Source organism: Rhamphochromis sp. 'chilingali' (genome assembly GCF_963969265.1).
Source record: "Rhamphochromis sp. 'chilingali' genome assembly, chromosome: 12".
NCBI classification, from domain to species: domain Eukaryota; kingdom Metazoa; phylum Chordata; class Actinopteri; order Cichliformes; family Cichlidae; genus Rhamphochromis; species Rhamphochromis sp. 'chilingali'.
This window is the reverse complement of record NC_137939.1, coordinates 5,768,017-5,791,052: the sequence shown is the minus strand read 5'-3', so window position 1 is coordinate 5,791,052 and position 23,036 is coordinate 5,768,017. Positions and strand designations below refer to the sequence as shown.

Genomic DNA, 23,036 nt, shown 5'->3' with positions numbered 1-23,036 from the left:
TTAAATATATGGAATACACAGATGCAGATGCTCAGCCTCAATTAAAATGACCTGTCTTTATTTATAGCCAGCTAAACTCTTCATGTGTTTAGTGAAGCAATTAAGTATTAAATGTAGGATATAACCTCAAACTAAGCTACAAAGAAAACGAAGCTGCGCCTTGTGTTTGTGGGGTAATTCAAACTCCTCATCATCAGCTGTCAGGTAATGAGTGATGTGTCGGCATGTATGATGGGATAGTCGACAGCCGCACATCACCTCAGCAGGAGAATAACAGTGATTGCTGAATGGCATCGAAAGGGTTTATCCCGATTCAGCTTGAGCCCAAAAATTTAAAAAGGAGGGAAATGAAGATGAGTAATGTGTACAGGGTAAAGGTAAGGCATTTGTTAACAATGTAGATTCGCTTGTGAGGTGGAAAGGGGAGCTAGTGTTTGAGCCGCCTTGCTAAAAAAATGTCAGCAAGCAGACATGTTGTGGATGATAAAGGCTGTGTTCACAGTTACACGCGGTTCCTTTTAAACTGCAACATAAACACTGCTCTGCCTGTGGTTTTACTACTTGCACTTCAAAACAGATGCTCGTTTATTGCATTTTAATATGCTATTTTGTTTTCATCTTGTGTTGCCGTCCGCACATTTGCAAGAACGCTGGTTACATTTTCATTCCAAGTAATGGTTTCATTTAGTTTGTGTTCATCTGGACCACAGCCCAGTTTATTTACTTATTGTTTTATTGTTTTCTCATGTTGAAGAATTTCGTTTCTTAAATTTAAAAGAATAACAATAATTTTTCTGATTAAAATGCAGCACCTGGAGCCTCACAGTTTACCTTTTATTATCATTTTCTCGGTCAACCGGAGATCGTTGAATTTAGATTTACCAATCTAGCCGCACCCCCCCCCCCCCCCCCCCCCACACACACACACACACACACATCTTGCATTGGGCCCACCAAACAGCTAGAACCAGCCCTGCATGTTTACATTATTCATAGTTATATGAATTTAAACAAGGTTTGAATTTCTAACTGGGGAGGAAAAAAGGTATCTTTACCTGTGGCACACATATTACCTCATTTGTGAATGCGGTGAATTCCTGAATGTATTATCTCTCACATCATTTGGTGCGAATTAAGTGTGCCGCTACCTGAGCTTACATTAAAATATCCAGGATCCAAAAACAGAGCGCAGCATGCAAGCAAAAGATTAAATAACAAGAAAATCTGCAGACTGAACACTGGATAGCCGGGGGGGGGGGGGTGTACATAGATATCCGAGGTATAAGTTCAGACTGTGATTGTTTTTCTAAAGAAACTCAAAGTAAATAAATAGATGCGTTCGAGCCATTAGCAAATTTGTTGCCGATAACAACTTAGGTGTTCAAGTGCTGTGTCGGGGAGCAATAATTTAATCTCCAGAGAAACTGGTTATTTTTGTGTGACTTTTGAGGCATGTGCTCCTCTGTGCTTTTTGTCAAGTTTGCAGCCTGCTTTATCTTTGCTCCTTTGTTATCTCCTGAGACCTGATGGAGAAAAATAGATATTTCTCCTACTGTGTGCCACGCTGTTCTCTGTGGCTGTTAGCTTTGTTTTTTTCTCCCGTTTTTTTTCCTGCTCGTGTTTCTCATGTTTCAACACATTCTTTTACCCTTTTTTCCCCCCTTTTTTTGGCTTGCCCTCCAGAAACTCACTGGCATTGCAAACTTTTCAAGCACAGACATGTGGACGCGTGCACGGGTCTGCGTAATTGTTGTAGTTCAGACATGTCACTCTGTGATTTGTCCAGAATATTTTCAAGGCAGGCAGCTGTTTATCCTAGCTAAATGGTGAGAGGCATTAAAAGCTTATTCAGTCAAAAAGGTGAACTATAAAAGGACTACTTCAGCGCCTGACCTCACTAGCTCCCGTGCATTCATCTTTCTTTTTTGCCCTGCTGTCACTCCATCACTCCCCGTTAACGTCTCTAAATTCACTCTGCCCCTGCTCTGTGCTGTTGGTCTCCATAAATCTCCTCCACTGCATTGTGACTAACGTGCCCCGAGGACAGCTCTCTCAAACAGAGCTATTTTTTCTCCGCATCGAGCCTCTACTCAACCATATTTACAAACAATGCATCTAATGGCTCTCGGGCCGGACATCCACCTACAAGATGCAGAGCTTCTCAAAGGAAGCATAAAAGCTCAGGAAGACTGAATAACTTTTATCAAAATATGCAGAGCCAGCAAATGGATGCTAAGCACTAGAAGGAGGAGCTCGTGGAGAGGATTTTATTCAAGATATAAATTAAAGCCACCACCATCTGTGTAGTTATTTGTGAATTAGTGAGCATTTTTTGTCAAATATAAGCTTTATTATGCTCTCATGTGACTGATTTGCTTCTACCTGACATCAAGGCTAAGCAAGTGATCTGCTCCAAGTCTACAACTTCTGGCTCCTCTGATAAATTCATTTGGTATAACATGAGTCAAGTTAGCCCTTAATTCTAAGACTTTTGTGAGGGTGCAGGCATTTCTTAGTTAGCAAAGTGGCACCAGCTTAATTCCTGCTTTCACTTACAGTCTCTTTAATCACATTATTGTAATTTCTCACATCGCTTTATTTAAAAGAGTCTTTAAAGCATAAAATATTTGCACACGTCCGCCGCCAGACTTCAAAACAAAGTCAAAAAGAGGAACCACAGCGCTCCGGTTTTAAATGAGCTGCACTCAATATGCTCAGCGTATCCTTTCAAAATTTCCAAATCGTCGTTTTGCTTTTAAACTCTAACTGGCTCAAGACTAAACCGCAGACTTGGAGGTTCACTCGGATCCTCTGCTCGCAGGTTTGTTGAATATTCACAGCCGCTGTCACACGAAAACTGGAGATGTACCTTTTTATATGCAAACTGCGGAAAGCATTTACAAGGACATTAGGGAGGCAATTTCACCGAGCTTTTTAAGGCAGCAGCTTGACACTTAATTTGCCCGTTTCGGTTACAGTAGCTCCCTCATCTTATATATATAATTTACAGTCTGAGGGGGCTTGTGAAGATACTTCTATTTTGCATTTGCTTCGCGTTCAATATAGCTTTTCTCATTAAAAAATGATATGAGCTTATAAATTTGGGTAAAAAGTTTAATCTTCAAAACATGTACATAAATTCTAGAATTCTGTAATATACTCAATGCTCTGCCCAGCTTTTGCTTTAATGGCATTGTGCACTTGAGCTGGAATGGACAAGCTGGTGCAAAGCCTGATAACCTGGTATGATTCGATGCTCCATGGCTTTTGAGCTTCTTTTAGTATTCAAGTAGTTCTACAAAGCTTTGAGTTGTGTTGGGCTCATTATCCTTCAGTGGTATGAAGCCTTCTCCACAAAGATGCAAACCACAGAGTACAGCATGTCATGCTGGAGTGCTACGTCATCTGGAGTTGATGCAATGCAGGTGCGGGTTTGATAAACTGCTTTTTCATCCTCTCTTCTCTTCATACATACACATTTCTGATTGAAGTGGGATTCATTAGCAAATAGGATTTGTTTCCAGTCATCCTCTGTGCAGTGCTGGCACATCTTAGCCCACCCCAAGTATTTGGCTTCGTTTCCCCTCCTGAGAATTGGTTTAGAGACGCATTAATGATCCACTAAGACCACAACAAGACAGATGTTTTTGATAGGACTTTTCTGATAGGGGTCTCGCTTTCTTTAGTTAGCAAATGTATTAATTCTCATTTTCTCAGTGAACAAAGCGTCGTGTATTGATCCTCTGATGGTGTGGTCTCTTTTGGTCTGCCTGATTGTGTTTTGGATACATCTGAGTTCAAGCAGTGTTTTAGCCCCTTTAGAAACATTTGCTCTGAATAACAATCTGACTTCTAACACTTTTAGTTAGTTACAATGTCATGTTTCCCCCTATCAAAATACCAATTAGTCCTTGAGCCACAGACATATTTGTACATTTCTGCCCTAGACAAGCACATCAAACCCACCTTAGTATCTTGAAGGACATTCTCAACTGAAGGATTTGTACAACAGAGCTAAAAATGTTGTAAAATTGCCCTTTCGTTTTATTGCTGACCTTGAAATTGTTACACCTTGTGTTTTTTAATGATTTAAATGTAGTTGTTCTCAGCTTTGCATGAAAATATCACAAATTTCTGATGTGATTTCAAAGTGGATTTTACTACAAATATTACTATATTCTGCTGAACTAAACAAAAACTGGTGCTAGATTGTTAAACAGTGTCTGACAAACACTCCTATTAGAGAGGTTAAGCTGTGATGAGTGAGGCTCTAGAGAGGAAGTAATATTTCAACACACAGGTTTTTTCCAATCTCATCTTTCTTAGATGGTTTCTAAGTTCAGTTAAGTCCAATATCACTATCAGGACAATCCCTTCTTTTAAAACACAGCTTGTATGCACAAAAATGACAGTATGACCTCTTCAAAGTCTGATCTGTACTCACTTGAATTATACAAAGTAGTTTTGGCCTTAATAATGATGTTTCTCCCTTGTATGAATGAATACATCACAGCAGTGCTGTGTTTTATCTGTGGGATTTTCATATATTAATCCAATAAACAGGCACACTACCACCCAAGTTAAATGCATTTCATTAGCTCACCTGGCTCTGGAAAATCAGTTCGGCTCTCTTCGGCCTGTGGAGGCCCACAACCTGCTCGAGTGCACGCTCTGAGGTCGAAGCGGTAAAGGCTGTCCCCCTTTAATCCCTGAAGTGTCCAATGGTTGGTGTCAGCCCCGGTAATGTTGATCTCTTTGGAATCAATCACCTCGAGTGCAGTCTCATTAACTGTAGACGAAGAAGAAAGATGGTCAGGTCGGTTCACGTGCTGAGAGCGAGCCTACGATGTATCGATGCAGAAAAAGTCATCGCAGCTGGGTCGTGTGGGAGGTTAGCGTAACACGGCTATAATGAGGGTCAGCGGTCGAGGGAAGGAAGAGATGAAGAGATTTTATGCTGTCTCATGAAGGAAGTGAATATAGCAGATACATGTTGTGACAGGTAAGCTGAGGAGGAATACATTATGAGGAAAGAAGAGAGAAGATGAAAGAGGGAAATAAAGAGCTCAAGAGGAGGGGGGGGGTGTAAACAAGTGGCAGGGCACGGATGAAAAGAGGAGGTGGAGAAGATGAGAAAAGAGAAAAGTAATAGGAAGTGGTAACCGAGCAGAGACTATGAAGGGATTTTTTTTAACTCTGCGTAAAAGGAAGAAAAAATTACAAAAACAAGTGATGGGAAGGAAGACAATGAGGGGGAAGAATGCATAAGGAAGCAGTAGAAGGAAACCAGAAGAGCTACAATCACAAGTAGCACAACATATCACCAAATATGCATTATAGATCAAAGTACAGTATGTGTGCACTGCTGAAAGCAACACTTCTTTTGAAACCTCCCTCAGTGATGCCATTACTGTGCCAATACCGAACCACAGGTGAGAGCTGATGTGCCAAGCCCATTGTACCACTTTGCAAAAACAATGTTTGGGTTTTTTTTTGGGGGGGGGGGGGGGGGGGGGGGGGGGGGGTTGCAGCGGCAGTAGAGAGCACAGGATATTTTACGTTGTCGACAACAGATCACACAGTGCTGTCAGGAAACCAAAGGATACTGCACATACAGCGCAACATATATTGTTTATTCATAGGAACCAAATTTTCATTTAAGTGATATGGTGAATCAGTTCAACTAAAAAAAAAAAAAAACAACACACCCACAGATTGCAGTGTGTGGGAATAACTGTGTAAAGTCTTACATCTGATATGGGAAAAAAAAAGGCAGAAATAGAGGGACAGAGTGTATTGAAGAGCTGGCCAGACTCTGTGGGTGCTGTTGGAGGCGGCACAGGGCTGTCTCTGCCTTCACATTTTACACAAAAGACTTCAGAAATGTCAGCCAACGAGAGTGTAGGCTTTGAAAACAGAGAGTGTAATGAAAGCCCCTCACTCACTTGTCCATTCTTACTGTACTACAGCATAAAGGTGCTTTTTCTTTTTCTTTTGCAAAAAGAAAAGCTTCTGAGTGATAAATGCAAAAAAAAAAAAATACAAATAAAATAGCACAAGAGGCACATAGAGCACTGGTTTAAATGCTTCTTTTGGGAGGAAACATGCAGGAGGATATGAGATAAGAAACACAGAGGAAAGTGTCAAGCCACGGGCTAAAGTATCTTGAAACAATTAGGCCGTTGCAGACTGGAGGAGGGTTCAGTGTCACACAGTGCCACCTACTGTCTGGGACGACGCCACACGAGATTAGAAGGGAAAAGGTGATGTGCAGATGATAGTGTATGCAACAATGTTTTTTAAATCGAAATTAAACCTCCATATGTGTAAATCGAAGCTGTAGTATCACATATCCACCCCCTCTACACCTCCTTCTCTCTTTAATAATCTTTTCCTCTCTTGCGTCCCCTTTACCGACGCTGCTGTTGAACGACTGTTTACACTTCGCCCACTGTAACACTACAGACAAAGCCCTGAGTTACAGCAGAGACAACTCTGTTATGATGGAAAACCTCATGTAGGTTCAAAGGTCTACAAAGTGTGGTGTGTTTACATACTGAGGTGGTACTGCAGGAGGTAACTGGTGAGGATGCCATTTGACTTTGGCGGCTGTGCCCATTCCAGCCTAACTGAATCTCTCTGGATGATGGAGGAAGTAAGGACGGTAACTTGCTCTGGAACTACACAAACAACAACAGTGGTAAGATAAGCACACATTTTTTTAAAAACTGGGATGAAAAACACACTGATCTAAAACCGATCTTGTCACAAGGATGCAATTCATTTTAAAGCTGAATTCATAGTTTGTACAGTTTTCAGCACGTGTGCATAAACGCCTGAAACATGGATTGTTTAGCGTGTGTGATCACAGTATCACCTCACCTCCCTCTGGTGTATTAAAGGTCACCGGATCACTCTTGGGTCCATTGCCCTTCTTGTTGAAAACATAAACAGTGAGTTTGTATTCAGAAAAAGGTTCGAGTCCTGGCACAATGACATGACTTCTGTTTCCAGAAAAGGACATGGAGTGACTCAAATCTAAAATCTTGTCGGGATTCAGGAGACTTCTTCTCCTCACCCAGTGAACCTGTGAGAGGGTGGAATATAAAACAACAAGAAGGACAGTAAGATAATGAAAGAGCTCCTTTACACACACATCTTTTTGTCACTCTTTTACTTTGCCACTGTGCATCCTTCAAACTTTCAACACAAGTACAGCATTAAAACTCATTAAATGATAAATTTGGGTATAATTTTTTAAAAAATGTTTAAAAATTATATCCAACCAAAAGTAAAACTCTCAAAATGTGCTGTCACGATGAGAGTACATGCAGAGATCTCATTTTAGAGTTTGTCCTCCAAATGACAAAAATCATTCCACCAGAAAAAGCGCGCTATTCAGAAAGCAGACATTGGAGGATTTTCAAATACCGAGAAAAACACGCTGCTGTTTGAAGTTCCTTTGCTGGAATTGAAAATGCAGAGATGTTTGAGAAGCTGACAACTTACATTATAACCACCCAGGCGACCTCGCACCGTGGCAGGCGGAACTGGGGTCCAGCTAACCCTCAGAACAGTGGTGTTGATCACCTCCACAGCAATGTCCCGTGGTGCCGCAGTAGGAACTAAAGACGGTGGGAGGAAGTTGAGAAACACAGAAAGTCTGTGAACAGCAGACCTTTATTCCGACTTTTTTCCCAACATATTGAAAATAAAATGTTTGTAGTTGCAGAAAGTTACAAAATACATCAACCTTGTTAGATTAATACAGTGTTTTAAGCTGAGGAATGGTGTTCTGTTGCTTGATGAATTGATGAGTCAAAACATTGGTGCTGGTATAAAAAGCCAAGAAAGTGCACAGAAAATATGCTGAGCTACATGCAAAATGAAGCAAATTAGCTACTGAAAGCAGGGGGAAAATCCACACCAGACACAAAATGGCACTGTAAATATTTTCTACTCTACGCGTTACTGTAACGACAGGAGCACGGCAGACACTGGAAAGTGAAGCAGCCCTCGTGCCTCAGTAGGCCTACAGCGCAAAGCGTGTCGTGATCTATCAAATCCCCAACAGCTTCTGAGACAGAAGTGGAAATTTGACATCCCTCTCCTCTACAAAGGTTATCTGCCACCTGCTAGCAGTGGTGTTTTTTTGTTTTTCCTTTTACAAAAGGAAGGAAAAGTCACTACTGCACCACCTGCACAGGGTTAAAACCTTGGGTAAGTGGAGGGGGGGAGAAAAAGAAAAGAACTTAACCTGACACATTTTCCCGCAGACAATGCCAAAAGACAACTGAGAACACGGTAAAGAATCATAACACGAGAAGTTCAGAGTTAAAAGAAAACCAACAGACAAATATGCCAGTTCAGCTTTGGGGTATGTTGTAATGAAGTCAGTTGCAGGTAATTATATCGTACGCTGAAATATATTAATACATACTACTCACCATCTTCCCCAGAGTAACCTGTAACAGGCTTAGGCTCTGGCCCCCAGCCGTAGCTGTTTCTGCTCAGGATTTTAATCTCGTAGGGGACAAAGGTGGGCGTGTTGTTCACGAGAAACACAGATCTGTTGACCATGTGCTCCGTGAAGCTATCTTCCACCCCGAGTTGGCGGTACTTCACTTTGTACTCAAAGCCTGGGCCGTTGCGCTCAACAGGTGACAGCGGCTACAATATGACAGTGCAGAGAAATTGTTACAATCCTATAACAACTTCTAGTGAAAATTCTTACAGATAACAAGTCTTTTAAATTTAAATGAATAAACAATTCTCATACCTCCCAACTGATTTCCATTTGATGAGGATGATGGCCTTGAATTTTGATGTTTTCTGGGTTCCTATCGGGTGCTTTGGAGACATGTGTGCATTGGTATAAATCATTTTTTGCAGAATAAAAAAGATGCCATTTTTAATACTAAAACTTGCATGCTTTGACATGTTACACATAACCAGAGAGACATTTTTAATAAATAGGAGCTGGTCTCACCAGCAGGGGGTGTTTTGTGTCGTTCAGTCGGCTCACTCGGGGGTCCGGGTCCAATGGCATTAACAGCATACACTCTGAACTGGTAGTTAAGGTTCCCGTATAGTTTTAGCTCAGCTGTTGCTTGGTTACCGGTGACTCTCTGTAGCTCCTTCCACCTTCCAGGCTCCCAGCGGTTCTCTTCATACTCCACTACAAATTCTGTGCTCACAAAGAGAGAGGACACACGCAGTTGTGACAATGACACTGATTATTAAAAGCATATATTAGGCTTTTATACTTTTGCTTAGATTATATCATATAGAGAGGTTATCTACACCGCCGATCAGTATCTATGAGTGCTGATTTACCCCTTCCTTGATAAATGAATAATTCAACATTATCTTATATGAGTGTTAAATGAGATTACCAATACCACTCATGCATTTCTAATTATGAACCTGGAGGCAGGGACCATTAGTGTAGTACAATGTGAGTAAGAAAAAAAGTACCAGGGAGAAAAGGATTTCTGGTGGTATTATGAATTCTCAGATAGACGATTCATATTAACCCCTTTTATCACCCTTTCTGTGCCACGAAACTTCTAGGATTAAGGGTTGTGCTACCTTCTCTAATTTGAATTTATTAAATTAAGAACTGACAGTGGTATTAACGCTAGGGCCAGAGCTGAAGGGGATAGTGAGAAGGCGCTTTACCACGCTGTCATTAACAGCGATCAGAAGGACAAATTGGCACATCACAGAAAGAGCTAAAAGCCTCCTGTCCATTGTATATTTTTGCGCTTCTGATTTTGTTATCTTCCTAAAGACTAATTATGTTCATTACTTTACAGTTTTCTTTCAATCCTATATTTTTGGTTATGATGTTCATTAGCATGCACTTAAATAAACTCTGTATAGATATGTAGTATATAGGTTTTTTTTACTGCTAATGTTTTGTGTGTCTTTTGAAAGCGCCCCCATGAGCCTGTGGGTGACTTTGTAAATAATCTGGGGGTTTTTTGTTTTGTTAAAAAAAAGGCGTTATGTTGTTCCTGATCAACAGGTGGTGATTATGTGCCAAAAAACCTAGAAATGATACAAAAAAAGAAAGAAAGGAAGAATGAAACTAGTAAAAATGGCTATAATGAAAGATTCTTCTAAGAAAAAATGCTGTCATCCTTGTTAAATATTAACACTTATTGATGAGTATCACGGGATTGAAAATGCTTTTTGTTCTAAAAGATTTATCTGATTTCCGTCACAAAAAACAGCCATTTTTTCCCCACTGTAACAACCATCACAGCTAAGAATATTAATAACACAACACTGATGAACCCATACAAGTTCTTACCACCAAAAATAATTTCACCCTCCCTTTTGAAGCCTAAATGAGAGACAAGCTCCCCTGCTGGGATTCTCAGCGCTTTGCAGCTTTCTTCACTTGTTTAAGTGATCACAGCATCAACTAAATCTCTTTTTCACACGGGAAGCATGAAAACGCTCAGTGATTTGCAGTAAATCACTTGAAAGTTGCATCGAAAAAACAATTTCAGTTTTTAATAATAACCTGCAGACTTTTTTCCAACTGTGAAGCAGCTTTAGTCCGCATACTCGGGCTCTGGTCAGTGCATGCACGTACAGCACAGGTGTGCCTGAATGCTAATTTCAGTTGCTCCCTTGTCACAAGGGGTCGCAACATCGAATCGCCCTGGATGTTTTGATTTGGCAGAGCTCTACACTGGAGGTGTTCCTGACGCAATACCAAAGGGTTTTGTGTCTTCAGCTAGAATCAAACAAGTGACCTTTCTCTTACCAAGCAAAAGTGCAAACTACTACACTATGGAGGCACTACAGCTGTGTGCATGCATTTTATATGCTTTGTTTACTGATTATGCATTATACGATTCTTTTTCCCAGTGGCGAGGCTAAAGAACTGCAGAACTAGACAATGATATTGGACTCTCATCTGATGGTTGGGGTTGTGTTCTAACATTGCAGGGTCTTTACTTTAGAGCATGAAGTGCCTTGAGGTGACTCTTATTGTGAATTGGTGCTATGTAAATGAATAGTATTGAACTGAATTGAATACTCTGTTCAGTTAGGGTGTGTCTTACATGTAAAAGTAACTAATAAATGAAAAGTATTCAGTCACGTTCCATTTTTTTGTTATCCTATCTTTATTAACAAGTATTTACAACAATACACAAAAACCTTCTTCCAGGCTTTCTGCTTTTTGCCCATTAACTTTTACCTGTTACGGTGCTGTTATGATCGCTTCCAGGTATCCAAGACAAAACAACATTCCTTGGACTGTCAAGTTCGGACAGGTCTAACTTTATCGGAGCATCAGGAACATCTGCCGTGCAGAACAAAAGAGCCGTCAACCGTCAACGTGATAACTAAAACATCTAGAGAATCTCAAATGTGTTAATGAACAAATACCAGAATATTTATTTAACTGTTTGAAGCCAAATCATTTCCAAAAATGTGCGATAAATATTTAACCATACATAATTCATCTTACCCCGTACAGTGAGTACTGCAGTGGCAGAGTCCTCATCTAGGCTTGTTCTAGCAGTGCATGTATATGTTCCCTGATCACTCAGGTTTACATTCATGATCTCCAGCATGGCACCTTTCACAGAGTATCTGAACATAAGTGAAGATTTGTCAGAGTAAGTAATTTCAATCCACCTCTCAAGCAGAGGCCCCTCCACCAAAGCTGCATAATAAAAGAGAATTTAAAGCCATGCATAATTTAGTCATGCTAGCCTTTTATTATCCAGTAAGTGCACTGGTTGATGCTACAGCCTAACTTTCTAATGTCTGTAACTAAAACCGTAGCATGTTAAACGATAAATAGAGATGAGCAGACAATATGTCAGCAAAATGCATCCTCCGATCAAGATACACATAAAAGTTTATATTGATGAATTTATTATTCTACTCAGTAAGAGCATCAGCATAAAAGCACCATCAAAGCAAAACCAGTTACCTGGAATTTTTCTCAGAGGAAAGTGGGATCTCCTTGTTTTCCTTTCTCCACACCAGCTCAAACGTGTCCTGCAGACTTGCATCATATTCAGTCTTGCACATCAATTTGGCCAACTTCCCACTGTCAACCTGCGTGTTCTGAGGTGGACCTACAATTTTTGTAGCGTCTAAAGATAACACAAAAACCAGGGGGGAAAAACACAAGTGAAATAATCCTCACAAGCCCAGCTTGATTTAAATAGCAATGTGAGTCTCTGAAATTGAGCCAAATCATTGATTTCATAAATGACTGTTTATGGCTGGAACTTCCTTCAACATACATTCAACATATATATATGAGAGAGACTGCCTAGCTTTATTAAACTACTTAAAGCACAGAATATTCAAAAGAAATACATTCCTTCTTTTCTTCTTTTTACCTTTGTGCGCAGCGACTACGAATATCCCTGCCTACAAAAAGCAGTAATTATGTTGCTGAGATACCTTTCACATCCAGCACAGCAGTGACAGCCGACGAGCCCTCCATGTTACTCGCAACGCAGATGTATTTCCCGCTGTCACCTTTTTCCGCGTTAATGATTTTCAATGATTGTCCGCTCTCAAAAGCAAGGAAACCTTCCCCCTCGATGGCTTTTTCATCTTTGGTCCTAGGAGAGAAAGTTTTCAACTTTACTTGGCGCTTCCACACAACTTATCCAACACCTCAAATGCAAATCAAAAGGTGCCGATTTGCTGCAAGTTCAGAGTTTGAAAGCGTCTGGTGTTTTCACTTTTGCGACTTTAAAGAATGTCATATATTATTCCGTGTTTTATTTTTAAGGGCTTGAAAAATAGGAGGCAACTAGATCCTATCATGTGACCTATTGAGGTCACCTGAGACAAGGTGTGAGTGGGGGTTGAAGTATTCAAAGGACTGCGTTGTAGGTGGCTGATGTAGGTCAACGATGGTCATTCACAGCAGACAAAGATGGCCTCCTTTACTCCTTTTTCAAACCATCTTGATGCAAAAATGAGAACTTTGCCATCCTCAAAATATTTTTTGTCCTTTAGGTGTAAATGTACAGGTGAGTCTCATCCTGTGGAGGTGGCTCTTCTATGTTGTTTGTGGAGTGGCTGTTTGATTTCTCCAGTGTAGAGCTCCAAGCACTCCTTTATCCTTGGGATGAAGAAGTTTTTCAAGCTCCCAAGACCACCACTAAACTTTAACAGATGGGCTACACAGTTTACTTAATTAAAGCAACACACAGGGTTGCTGATTAGAAATGAAGCGCAGGTTTTCTACAATGACAAGTTCTATCTTAATATTTGGCATTTGTGGCATCGTCTGTGTCTTGCCTCGGACTGTCTGTTTCTCTTTTGAGCAGCAGTGATAGTAAATGGGATTCATGTTGCCCAATTTCAAGGAACAGAAGATGATTATCTCATTAACCAGACATAAGTGTCAACATCACAGCGTGTCATACAGACACCTGAAGCAGTGTGGGAGTGATAGCATGACTCACTGCTGTGATAGTGCTCTCGGGTTCATTCTTTAGACTGCTTCTCTTTACACTCTTCCACATTAATATGTAAAAGTGGCTATTTCTTATATTTTAAAAGGCAGGCAAGTGTAAATTACTAATGACGCTTTTAACTTGCTTGCTTGTCTTACTTGTTAAGACAAACCCAGCTCTACTTACCAAGAGATGCTGGATGGTGGAGAGCTGAAAACACTGCAGTTCATGGTGATTTCCTTTCCTACTACTGCAGCATACTCCTGGTTGTTCTCTGTCAGTATAAGCGGAGCCATATCTAAAAGCAAGAGGAAGGAGCTGACTCAAATGCCAAAGAAAATACAGATAATCACAGGCTCTGGTAACACTGCACAATTCTACTGATCCAAGAACATGATCTTTCTCAGTCCTGTGCCCTAATCCATAGATACACACCAGTTAGTTATGTCAAGTCCCCACAGCTGGATCAAACACGACTGTAGAGATAAAACTATTTGCCTGTTAAACAATACTTTAATGGACACAAACTAAACGGACGTGATCTTCATCATCAGTAAATTTAGTTCCATCTTTCGAATGACTTTTCTAATTTTCACATATTCGTGATTGATAATTGATCATGAAAGTAATTTGCACATATAAGATCACCGCATTTTGGTCATTTGAGGCAGCTAAGATAATAGCTAAAAGGAACAAAATGCTGTTGGTGTCCTGCGGTCTTGAAACCAGATGTGAAGATAGAGACACAAGGCAGGTCCACTCTAACACATATGCTGTTTTATCATTGTTTTTGATGTTGTATCAGACCAAAACTTACAAAGATCATTCAGTGAGTCCGGGAACTAGCAACTGAAAATTGTAGAAAACTAGATCAGATCCCTAAACCCTAACCAAGGAAGGTAAAAAAAAAAAAAGGCAGATTAGCTTGGGTAAAAGACCGAAACACGTGTGAAGTTGAGGCACACAACGATGTGTTTCGCTGGTAAAGTTTCTGGGCTGCCTTTCCTCATAACAGCCATCCCTCAAGATTTTCTCCATTTGAAGCAAAGCATTATCAGGGATTCTAACACGTAGTCCTTTTACTGAATAAGTATAATAAGTATTAGAATAATCTTAATTTATTTTATGTATTTATTTGGCTGAAATCTACAAATTCCTCCTAAAGTGTTGCTAAATTTTTCACACTGGTCCTTTAATGTCTCCTGGTGACTCATGCCTTAGAAGTAATATTAACAACTAACATTAACCAAGTGTTAAAATGTAGTAAATTAGTTACTCAACCTTAAAAACTGGATAATCTAAGAAAGGAGTTTTTATTCAAGGCTGTCCAACCTAAGCAATTCTTGCTGCTAAGACTGGCACAGACCAGTAGTTGCTTTTTCCTCCAGGTATCTTTGAAGAACTTTTTAAAATGATCATTTGAAAACTACATTTGTATTTACTGGGGTTATCTTTGTGTAATATTAAAATGTGCTTAATGATCTAAACCATTTAAGCATAACAAATACTCAAATAACTAAGAAATCAGTTACACTGCAGTTAGTCAATACGCTGAACCCTGAAATTGCTCCTGATGATCAGGCTACGCTTGCATTAGAGCTCCTTGCCACCACTGTGTGAATGAGAGGAAAGAAAGAAAAGAGGTGCTTTGGATAAAGGCTCCATTATCATTTCTAAAGAATACTACAGCAAATGGAAGTCCACTCAGACTTCAGCTGAAAGAAAACTCTACATTCACCCTAATAGGCAAATAATGATTAGATGTGGATCTTAGATGTACAATGATAAGATACTGGAGAAAATCTCAGGGCTATGAAGCAGTGGGTGTAAGTGTTTCTTCTTATGAATCATACCAGGAAAACAATCTCTATCAGCAAAAATAATGAGACTGGCTAAAGAAAACTGGCTTCCAGTACAGTTCCTTATAGCATATTATTATAAGATGTTATATTATGAGCTACTTTTTAGGTAAAGCACTACAACACAGAACTTACTCATGATCACGATGTTAACGTTGGCTAGAATATTTCCGTGTCTATTGGAGGCTTCACACTGGTAGACGCCACTGTCCTCTGCTTTGGCATTGAAAAGTATCACAGTGTCATCAAACACTTGCATCCTCTTATCTGGGTCATCTGACAGCAACACAGACATAAATAAATTACCAATTTTATCATCATAAAAGCAACTCAATATATCAACATGTTCTTTTCAGGATAGCACCAGCATCAGTGTTGGATAAATCTGTAAAAAATCTAGATGTTTTGAATACAACTTAAATATATAAGAGTCAGATAGCAGCTTCTCTTTAATATAACCTTTTAAAAACCCACATAATTATGTGTATATTGCCACATTGCCACAACACATTTCCTTTTGAGAAATTTAATAAAATTCAAAACAAATGATTCCTACTCAGACACTGTACAAGAGAAGGCACCAACTACTTTTAATTAGCGCATGCTTCTGTTCAGCATACCTTGCCTTTCAACTTCTGAAGGAGAAAAATAAAATCTGTTATCTCATCATTTCAAACACTAAGCAGACTGTTGCCTGTCACATTACTCCAGCTTGACGTCAGGGATAGCTGCTCATTGCACTGCCCTCCTGCCCGGAGGCGCAATAGGAATTAAACCACATCAACAATTATTCTCACTCACCTCTGAACATTACTCCATTCCTCCTCCACGTTATTGCTGGTTGTGGTTTTCCACTGACGGAGCACTTGATGTGCACATCAGACCCAATCACAGTGAGCTGGCTCTGAGGAGGCTCTGTCAGCCACTTTGGTGGCTCTGGGAGATGTTAAGAGGAGTCATGATGATTTCAGATAAAACAAACAGCCATCCACGTGTCAAGAGCTTTCTCTTTGATGCAAATAAACAAATGTGCCCACAAATAGAAGCGTAATTAGCTCCTGATGTTGACTAACCTTCCACTATTACATCAAAGTAGTGGACAGCCTTCCCAGCAGAGTTCTCAGCTGTGCACATGTACTTCCCCTCATCACTCTCTTCCACTGCTGATAAGCTCAACAGCTTGTTGTAGTTGTTAAATTTTACCCGAGGACTCATGACTTCTCCCATTTTTATCCACTTCACAGATGGTGTAGGGCTAGATTGTGAGACAATAGCATGTTAACACCATAATGAACAAAAGGGTTATTTATATATGGTGACAACATGACTGCAGAAGCGATGATACAGAATGTGCACTTACAATCCCTCGGGTATACATTCGAGCTGTAGATCCTCTCCCTTCAACAACACCTTCTCAGTCTGAACACCAGAGGGCAGCAAAAGGCTGGGTATTCTCGCTGGGGGGGCCACAGCTGCATCGAAAGCAGACAATATCATTTCTTGCTCTGATGTATAATTTTATCCACTTATTTTCTAAACTGCACACACACTTTATTGTCAATTTCTAGTGGCTGTTCAGATAATATGAAAGAAAGCTTTGATGTGTGGTTATCACTCACGAGTGTGGCTGCTCTCTGAAGAGTCATTGGCAGGTTTTACTGGAACATAAAAAAACATAATAAAATACAGGAGCAATTTTACTGGAAGTAAGAGTGTTGGCTTGTTTTCACCAACAAAAGTTACACAATCAGCAATATCAGTCATCAGTCTGAGTCATAACAAAAACTTCCTTCAGCATTAACATGACAAGGCAAGCCCCGCTTCATTACAAGATCAAAAGTTGCTTTGAAGAAGTCGTAGTGATTTGGTCATCTTCGATTGTGTGATAAGATGAGATGTACCACACGTAACATTTTTGCAGGTCTGATATTGACAAAATGCTAAACAAGTGAGCTACAGTGCAGTTTCCAAGCCAGAGAGATTTTGTCATAAACCTACAGCGTTTGACCACGACAGCCATGGCGTTTTTCTGGACAATTGTGCGTATCCTGTTGAAGGCAGCAAAGCAACCGTAATCCTGGCGACTGTCATTCTTTAAGGCATTAGAGAAGTACAGGTTGCCATCAGTTCCCATGGAAACCCTCTCATTCTGCTCAATGTGCTGGAGATCTGGAAAACAACATAGTTGTATAAATAATGTGAAATCACTGTTACAACAATTGTAACTCTTCATAGCATGTGCCTAGGAAATTCATGTTGGCTGATAAGAAGGCACCAATTGGACAGAAACTTTTAAAGGGTGCATCAGAGGGACTTTTTTTAGATGATAACACGTCAAATCAGCCATGCCTGAAAATTAACTGCAGTGTGGCCTAATATCTTATATGGAAGTTATTCTCTAAAGAGTGTTCTTGCAAAGACCTGGTGAACTCATAAGTGCACTGCAACAGAATATAAGGTATATATAGCCAGTATTTCAATAATGGATCGGTGACACGCACAACTGTGGACGCAAAGCAGACACAGAGATGTCACCAGATGGACAACATCTGTTTAGTTTTTTAAGCTTAATGGCAGCCTTTCGATTCCACATTGCATCTTGTATCAAGAAACTAATAAAAAAAAACAGATTGAAACATAATATAAAACAACAGCTCTGCACAAGTGTTTTCATTCATTCTGCCCTATGGCTTTGGATCTATCCTTCTGAGCAGCTGAAAGCCTCTTAACTTTTTCTTCCTGACATCAGTCAGGTTTGTTGGAGGAGGTTGAGGATCTTCAGTGAAGTACTTCAGACACAACTGAGGTGACCTTATACACAGTGAATCACTTTCTCTGGCGGTGGTGGAGGGAAAAGAACCCCGATGTGCAATAAACACTTGGACCTCAAGTGTGTACCTTTACCTGAACTGTCTTTACTGTCACTGCTAACTTTGCTGATAGCCGGAGGATACAATGTGTCACCAGCCACATTCATCTGTGGGGATTTTCTGGTGCAGTCAGATAGAGATTCACACTATCTAAAACTACCCCAGCTTTGAGCGCTCCACAGTGCAAGTCCAATAACAAACTCAGGAACAGCGAAGGCATGGCTTAAACTAAGTACTTTTTGTTACGTCAAACACCTTCCAAACTACTAGATGCAACATGTCAATCATAGACAGTAATAGACTGCAGTAGTCATTTGACCACACTGACAATTATGCTGTAATTGACCGGATATGTGGAAAATTAGGAAGCCAGGAATCTTTATATTATGTGGTTGGCACATTTATGCCCCAAGTGTGCAAAGCAGATCAAAGCATGTGGTTAAGCTCTTCCTGAGACACTACTCCTTTTTCCTGAATTTCTGGGTGCCTATTTGAACAATTTCAATAGCACTCATTAGAACATATGACCAACTTTACTAAAAAGTGGGGCTTTATCATGTAAAAATACAATAGTTAGTGTGCCTTTTTCCTTTTTCATCTACAAACCATTGAGGAAAAATTAAAACACTAGCTTGAGTGTTGCTGTGATCTTTTAAGCAGTGCTTTTAAAGACTTTCCTGGAAAAATGTTCATTGATAGACTATCATTAGGCAGGTCAGCCTACTGATGAAGCACTGCTGCAATAATAATCCAGTTCAGTATGAGAGAAATTGTAGATTTAGACATCTAGTTTATGCACTCAGCTGGCGCCCCAATGTTGAGGAGCTACCATTATGACTGAATGCTTCAATATCACAATCCTGCCTAGACGCAGTGATACTGTAGTGTTGTGGACCTTTGGTTGGTCTTGCATAGCCAGCTCCACCCGGTGAAGGAGAGCTATGACTGGACTGAAGGACAGCTGAACAGTCACCCCTCTCCAATCTTACACTCCTGTTTGTGGAGACCCTGGTGATCAATACAGCTCCAAGTTCCTGTGGAGAAGCTGGGGCTGTATTTATTACTGCATTAAATACAGCATCTGGTTCACCACAAACATGAGTGCGAGCCTGGAGTGGGGTAATAATCGTTCAGCTGTCCCCCAGTCACTTTTAGAAAAACTGCTTTGAAGCAGTAATAAGAGTTGTTTTTTCTTTTTAACAAATTAATAAACTGGAATACGCAATATATAAATCACAAAAATGATAAACCGCCTCATGGCTTACCAACAGTCATCCAGTAGATAAGACGTGGGGCCACACCTTCTGGTGGGTTGCATTTCAGGGTGATTGGTTCTCCCTCAGTAACAACAATGGGACTGAGGGTTTCCTTTGGAAACTTAGGGATACCTAGTTGAAAAGCAAATGTTCAACAACATGAAAAACAAAACAGTGATGACATTGAAATGCAAAATTCTGGGTTTTGATCTTTTTTATCTAAAGATTACTTACTGAAAGCTTTAATCTCGATCTCATTTGTCATAGCAGTTCCCAACTTGTTCGATGCGTAGCATCTGTATTTTCCCTCGAACTTGGACATGTCCTCACTGTGAAGCACAAGTAAGCCCTTTGTCTGGTTTGCTCTGATTGTTTGGAAGTTTGGGGGGACAAATGCTTGGCCATCCTTTTCCCATCTGTACCTGTTAGAGCAAAATACGATTCACATCCATGCAACTGATCAAGGCTTCAATGTTTGGCTTGTTTGTTTTTTTCAACTCATGTCACTTGACAACACTTACTCTGGTGGTGGATTGCCCCGGGCTTTACACTTGACAGTAATGGCCATGTCAAAATGAAGTACAATTATGGGACCTGATGTATACGTTATTATGGTCGGAGGCTGTTCCACTATGAAATAAAGCCACATACAAAAATCGTTACTGAACGGTGACAGGTAACACTAAAGTTGTTGAAGTAAATAAGATATAATACACACAAGTGTATGCCAGCCATACTGCACAAATAAAGCCTTGAACGGTCAAACACAATGATAATAATAATAATAATAATAAACACAAACTTACTCTTACTCAGTTTATGTCAATTAGCTTTAAAAAGCCGTAAAAATGAGTGTTGATTCTGTGGATCTTACGGTATTCACATGAAGCAGAGCACAGGCATTCCATGTGAATTTAACTGTGTTAAATGACTCTTCATATTTCAGCACAGCACAAGTAAGAACTAGTAAGCACTTGTGTCATGACACTCATACCTTCTAGAGGGATATTAAGGCCTGAGGCCATGGTGGTCAAGGCCAAAAGCAGACGAAGCGACAGGCTCCCTGCCAAAGTCATCACCCTCCACTGGAGACAACAGAGATCAGGAGAATGTGTTGGTCAACTGCTGTCACTTGTAATTTGGAAGGCAAAGAGGACCTGTAAGAGTCAGAAAACAGAAGTCCTACGCTCAGTAATTCAACCATAAAAGCCCTACAAAGAGTTTTCAATGACCTTCTTCTAATCGCTGACTCTGGGCGCTTAGTTCTATTGGATTTGACTTCAGCCTTTGACACGGTTGACCATGATATCCTTTTGGCAAGGTTGGAACAAGTAGTAGGCCTTAAAGGAAATGTTCTATCATGGTTTAAATCATATTTCTTTGAGAGGTCGTTCTCTGTCATGATGAGAAAATATTCCTCTTCTTCTGCCCTTTTTCGCTGTGGTGTGCCCCAGGGCTCGGCATTGGGTCCTGTGTTGTTTTCTCTGTACATGCTGCCCTTGGGCTCCATTTTTGAAAAACATAATGTCTCTTTTCACTGCTAAGCTGATGATATTCAAATCTACCTCCACCTGACTGGGGATGTTTCATCTTCACTACATCCTCTGTTTGATTGTCTGAGGGATGTCAAAGACTGGTTATCGCGTAACTTTCTTACTTTAAATGATAGAAATATGCCTCTGGGACAACTGACTGGCACACTCGGGCCTGTTGCTAACCACCTCACTGATGCTGCTAGGAATCGTGGAGTTTTCATGGATAGTTCCTTCAAACTAGATAAACAGGTTTCTACTGTGGTAAAAACCAGCTTTCACCAACTACGCCTAATTTCTAAGGCTAAACCTTATATACCACGCAAAGATCTGGAGAAACTCATTCATGCTTTCATCACTTCAAGACTGGATTATTGTAATTCTCTCTACGTGGGCCTACAATCTTCTCTTCTTCAGCGATTGCAGCTGGTCCAAAATGCTGCAGCACGTCTCTTGACCGGCACTAGAAAGTATGATCCTATCACCCCTGTTCTGGACAACGTACATTGGCTCCCTATTAAATATCGAATTGATTTTTAAAATGTTATTGTTTACTTATAAAATCCTAAACAATATGGCACCTGTCTACCTAGCTTATCTCCTCTGTCTGTATAGCCCTCAGAGAGCACTAAGATCGGGCCAACTGCTCTTAGTGCAACCTGGTCTTGGCTGAAGACCAGATGAGACCGTGCCTTTGCCGTTGCCACACCCAGGTTATGGAATACTCTTAAACTCTTCATATTCGCGCATCAGATTCCATTCAGTCTTTTAAATCACGTCTAAAAACTATTTGTTTAACCTGGCATTCAAGGCTAATTAGGGTAATTTACATCTGGCTTTGCATTTAGATTATGTAATTATTTTATATTTTATTTATATCTGTAATTTATATTTTATATTGTGATTTTTATCTGTATCATGATTTTACTGGAAAGCACTTTGGTGTACTTCGGTCTTTAAAATGTGCTATATAAATAAATTTTGATTGATTGATAAAGCACAGACAGGCTCATTTCTGAAAGTCATCAAAGGTGTTGTTGAAAACACATAATGCAATAATAATCCCAGTTAAAAATATATTAAATGTTCTTCCTTAGTTTGTTATTTTAAATATGCTGAATGATTTCTGAACAGGCTCCATGATAAATATCAATGGATTACAAAACAAAGCAAACTTAATATTCTGAAAACGGTCAGTTTAAAGAAGCTGTGACTGCTTGATACAAGATATCCTATTGAAGACAACAGCCATTTCATGTCCTTCATTGTTGTGAAGTTGTGGCAGAGCACTTGTTTTGTGATTACCCTTTGAACTGTAAAGCCTGGCTGGTGGCATCGCATGACATGCTTACAGTAAACCCGACTGGCACAAAAGCTAAGCTGATGTCTGCAACGATCGCTAGATCCAAGATGGCAGTTTATAAATTGGTCTAAGCCCGTCACTGTTTCACGGCTTAGCTCTCACAGTGTTGAGACTGTGGCAGCAGCACCGGCAATGCCAAATGGGTTCACCCTCCAGTTAATCCTGCTATCAGTAGAATGAAGTCGGTGAGCTCCAGCAGTCATACAGTACGCTGCTTAACAATGGCTGAGCGCTACTCTGGGTTCTTCTAAGGACACATGGCTGCATGTGCTGCTCCCACTTAGTGAGCAAGGTTAATGTGGTGATTGTTATAGACTTGATTTAGGATTAAGCCACTCGAATTTAGAACCAATTAAACAAATTAAGAGAGATTGCTGCAAAGTATTGTTTGCAATAAGGTCTTATTGTGATTATCTTTCCTGAGTTGGAACAGTTACAAAGCTTGTTAGATGTTTGTTCCAGTGGAGTGAACAAACATTTTCATGCTGCAGTGAAGCTGGAAGCCACGCTTATTCTAGTCTGGTACAACAGTAGTGTGTATTTCAAGCCCAGAGGAAAACACACACTCGCACACCGGCACACACAGATAAAGTTTTTCCACTGGAGACCACCCAGAGTACCACTGCACTGGCATTAAAAACAACTTTAGTGACAGTGTTGAGATTTATGTGACAGGAAGAAAACTCCATCAGCCAAACAGAC

The 23,036-nt window shown here is 40.2% G+C and overlaps 1 protein-coding gene across 13 annotated transcripts in view; it reads right to left on the bottom strand.

The window, feature by feature from the left end:
- Positions 1-23,036, bottom strand: part of chl1a (cell adhesion molecule L1-like a) — a 51,494-nt gene that overhangs the window by 13,039 nt on the left and 15,419 nt on the right. For all 13 annotated transcript variants that reach the window (XM_080898161.1, XM_080898162.1, XM_080898163.1 and 10 more), the window contains exons 2-23: positions 20,434-20,596; positions 19,961-20,069; positions 19,674-19,861; positions 19,449-19,571; positions 17,312-17,482; positions 16,933-16,971; positions 16,674-16,785; positions 16,387-16,568; positions 16,115-16,249; positions 15,449-15,589; positions 13,641-13,752; positions 12,445-12,608; positions 11,963-12,128; positions 11,492-11,616; positions 11,219-11,323; positions 8,990-9,187; positions 8,780-8,850; positions 8,448-8,670; positions 7,510-7,625; positions 6,883-7,087; positions 6,558-6,680; positions 4,604-4,789 (exon numbers count right to left, since the gene is read on the bottom strand). In XM_080898161.1, coding sequence (XP_080754287.1) covers positions 4,604-4,789; positions 6,558-6,680; positions 6,883-7,087; positions 7,510-7,625; positions 8,448-8,670; positions 8,780-8,850; positions 8,990-9,187; positions 11,219-11,323; positions 11,492-11,616; positions 11,963-12,128; positions 12,445-12,608; positions 13,641-13,752; positions 15,449-15,589; positions 16,115-16,249; positions 16,387-16,568; positions 16,674-16,785; positions 16,933-16,971; positions 17,312-17,482; positions 19,449-19,571; positions 19,674-19,861; positions 19,961-20,069; positions 20,434-20,515 — 3,076 coding nt within the window. In that variant the 5' untranslated portion in view covers positions 20,516-20,596. The remainder of the gene's footprint in view (positions 1-4,603; positions 4,790-6,557; positions 6,681-6,882; positions 7,088-7,509; positions 7,626-8,447; positions 8,671-8,779; positions 8,851-8,989; positions 9,188-11,218; positions 11,324-11,491; positions 11,617-11,962; positions 12,129-12,444; positions 12,609-13,640; positions 13,753-15,448; positions 15,590-16,114; positions 16,250-16,386; positions 16,569-16,673; positions 16,786-16,932; positions 16,972-17,311; positions 17,483-19,448; positions 19,572-19,673; positions 19,862-19,960; positions 20,070-20,433; positions 20,597-23,036) is intronic.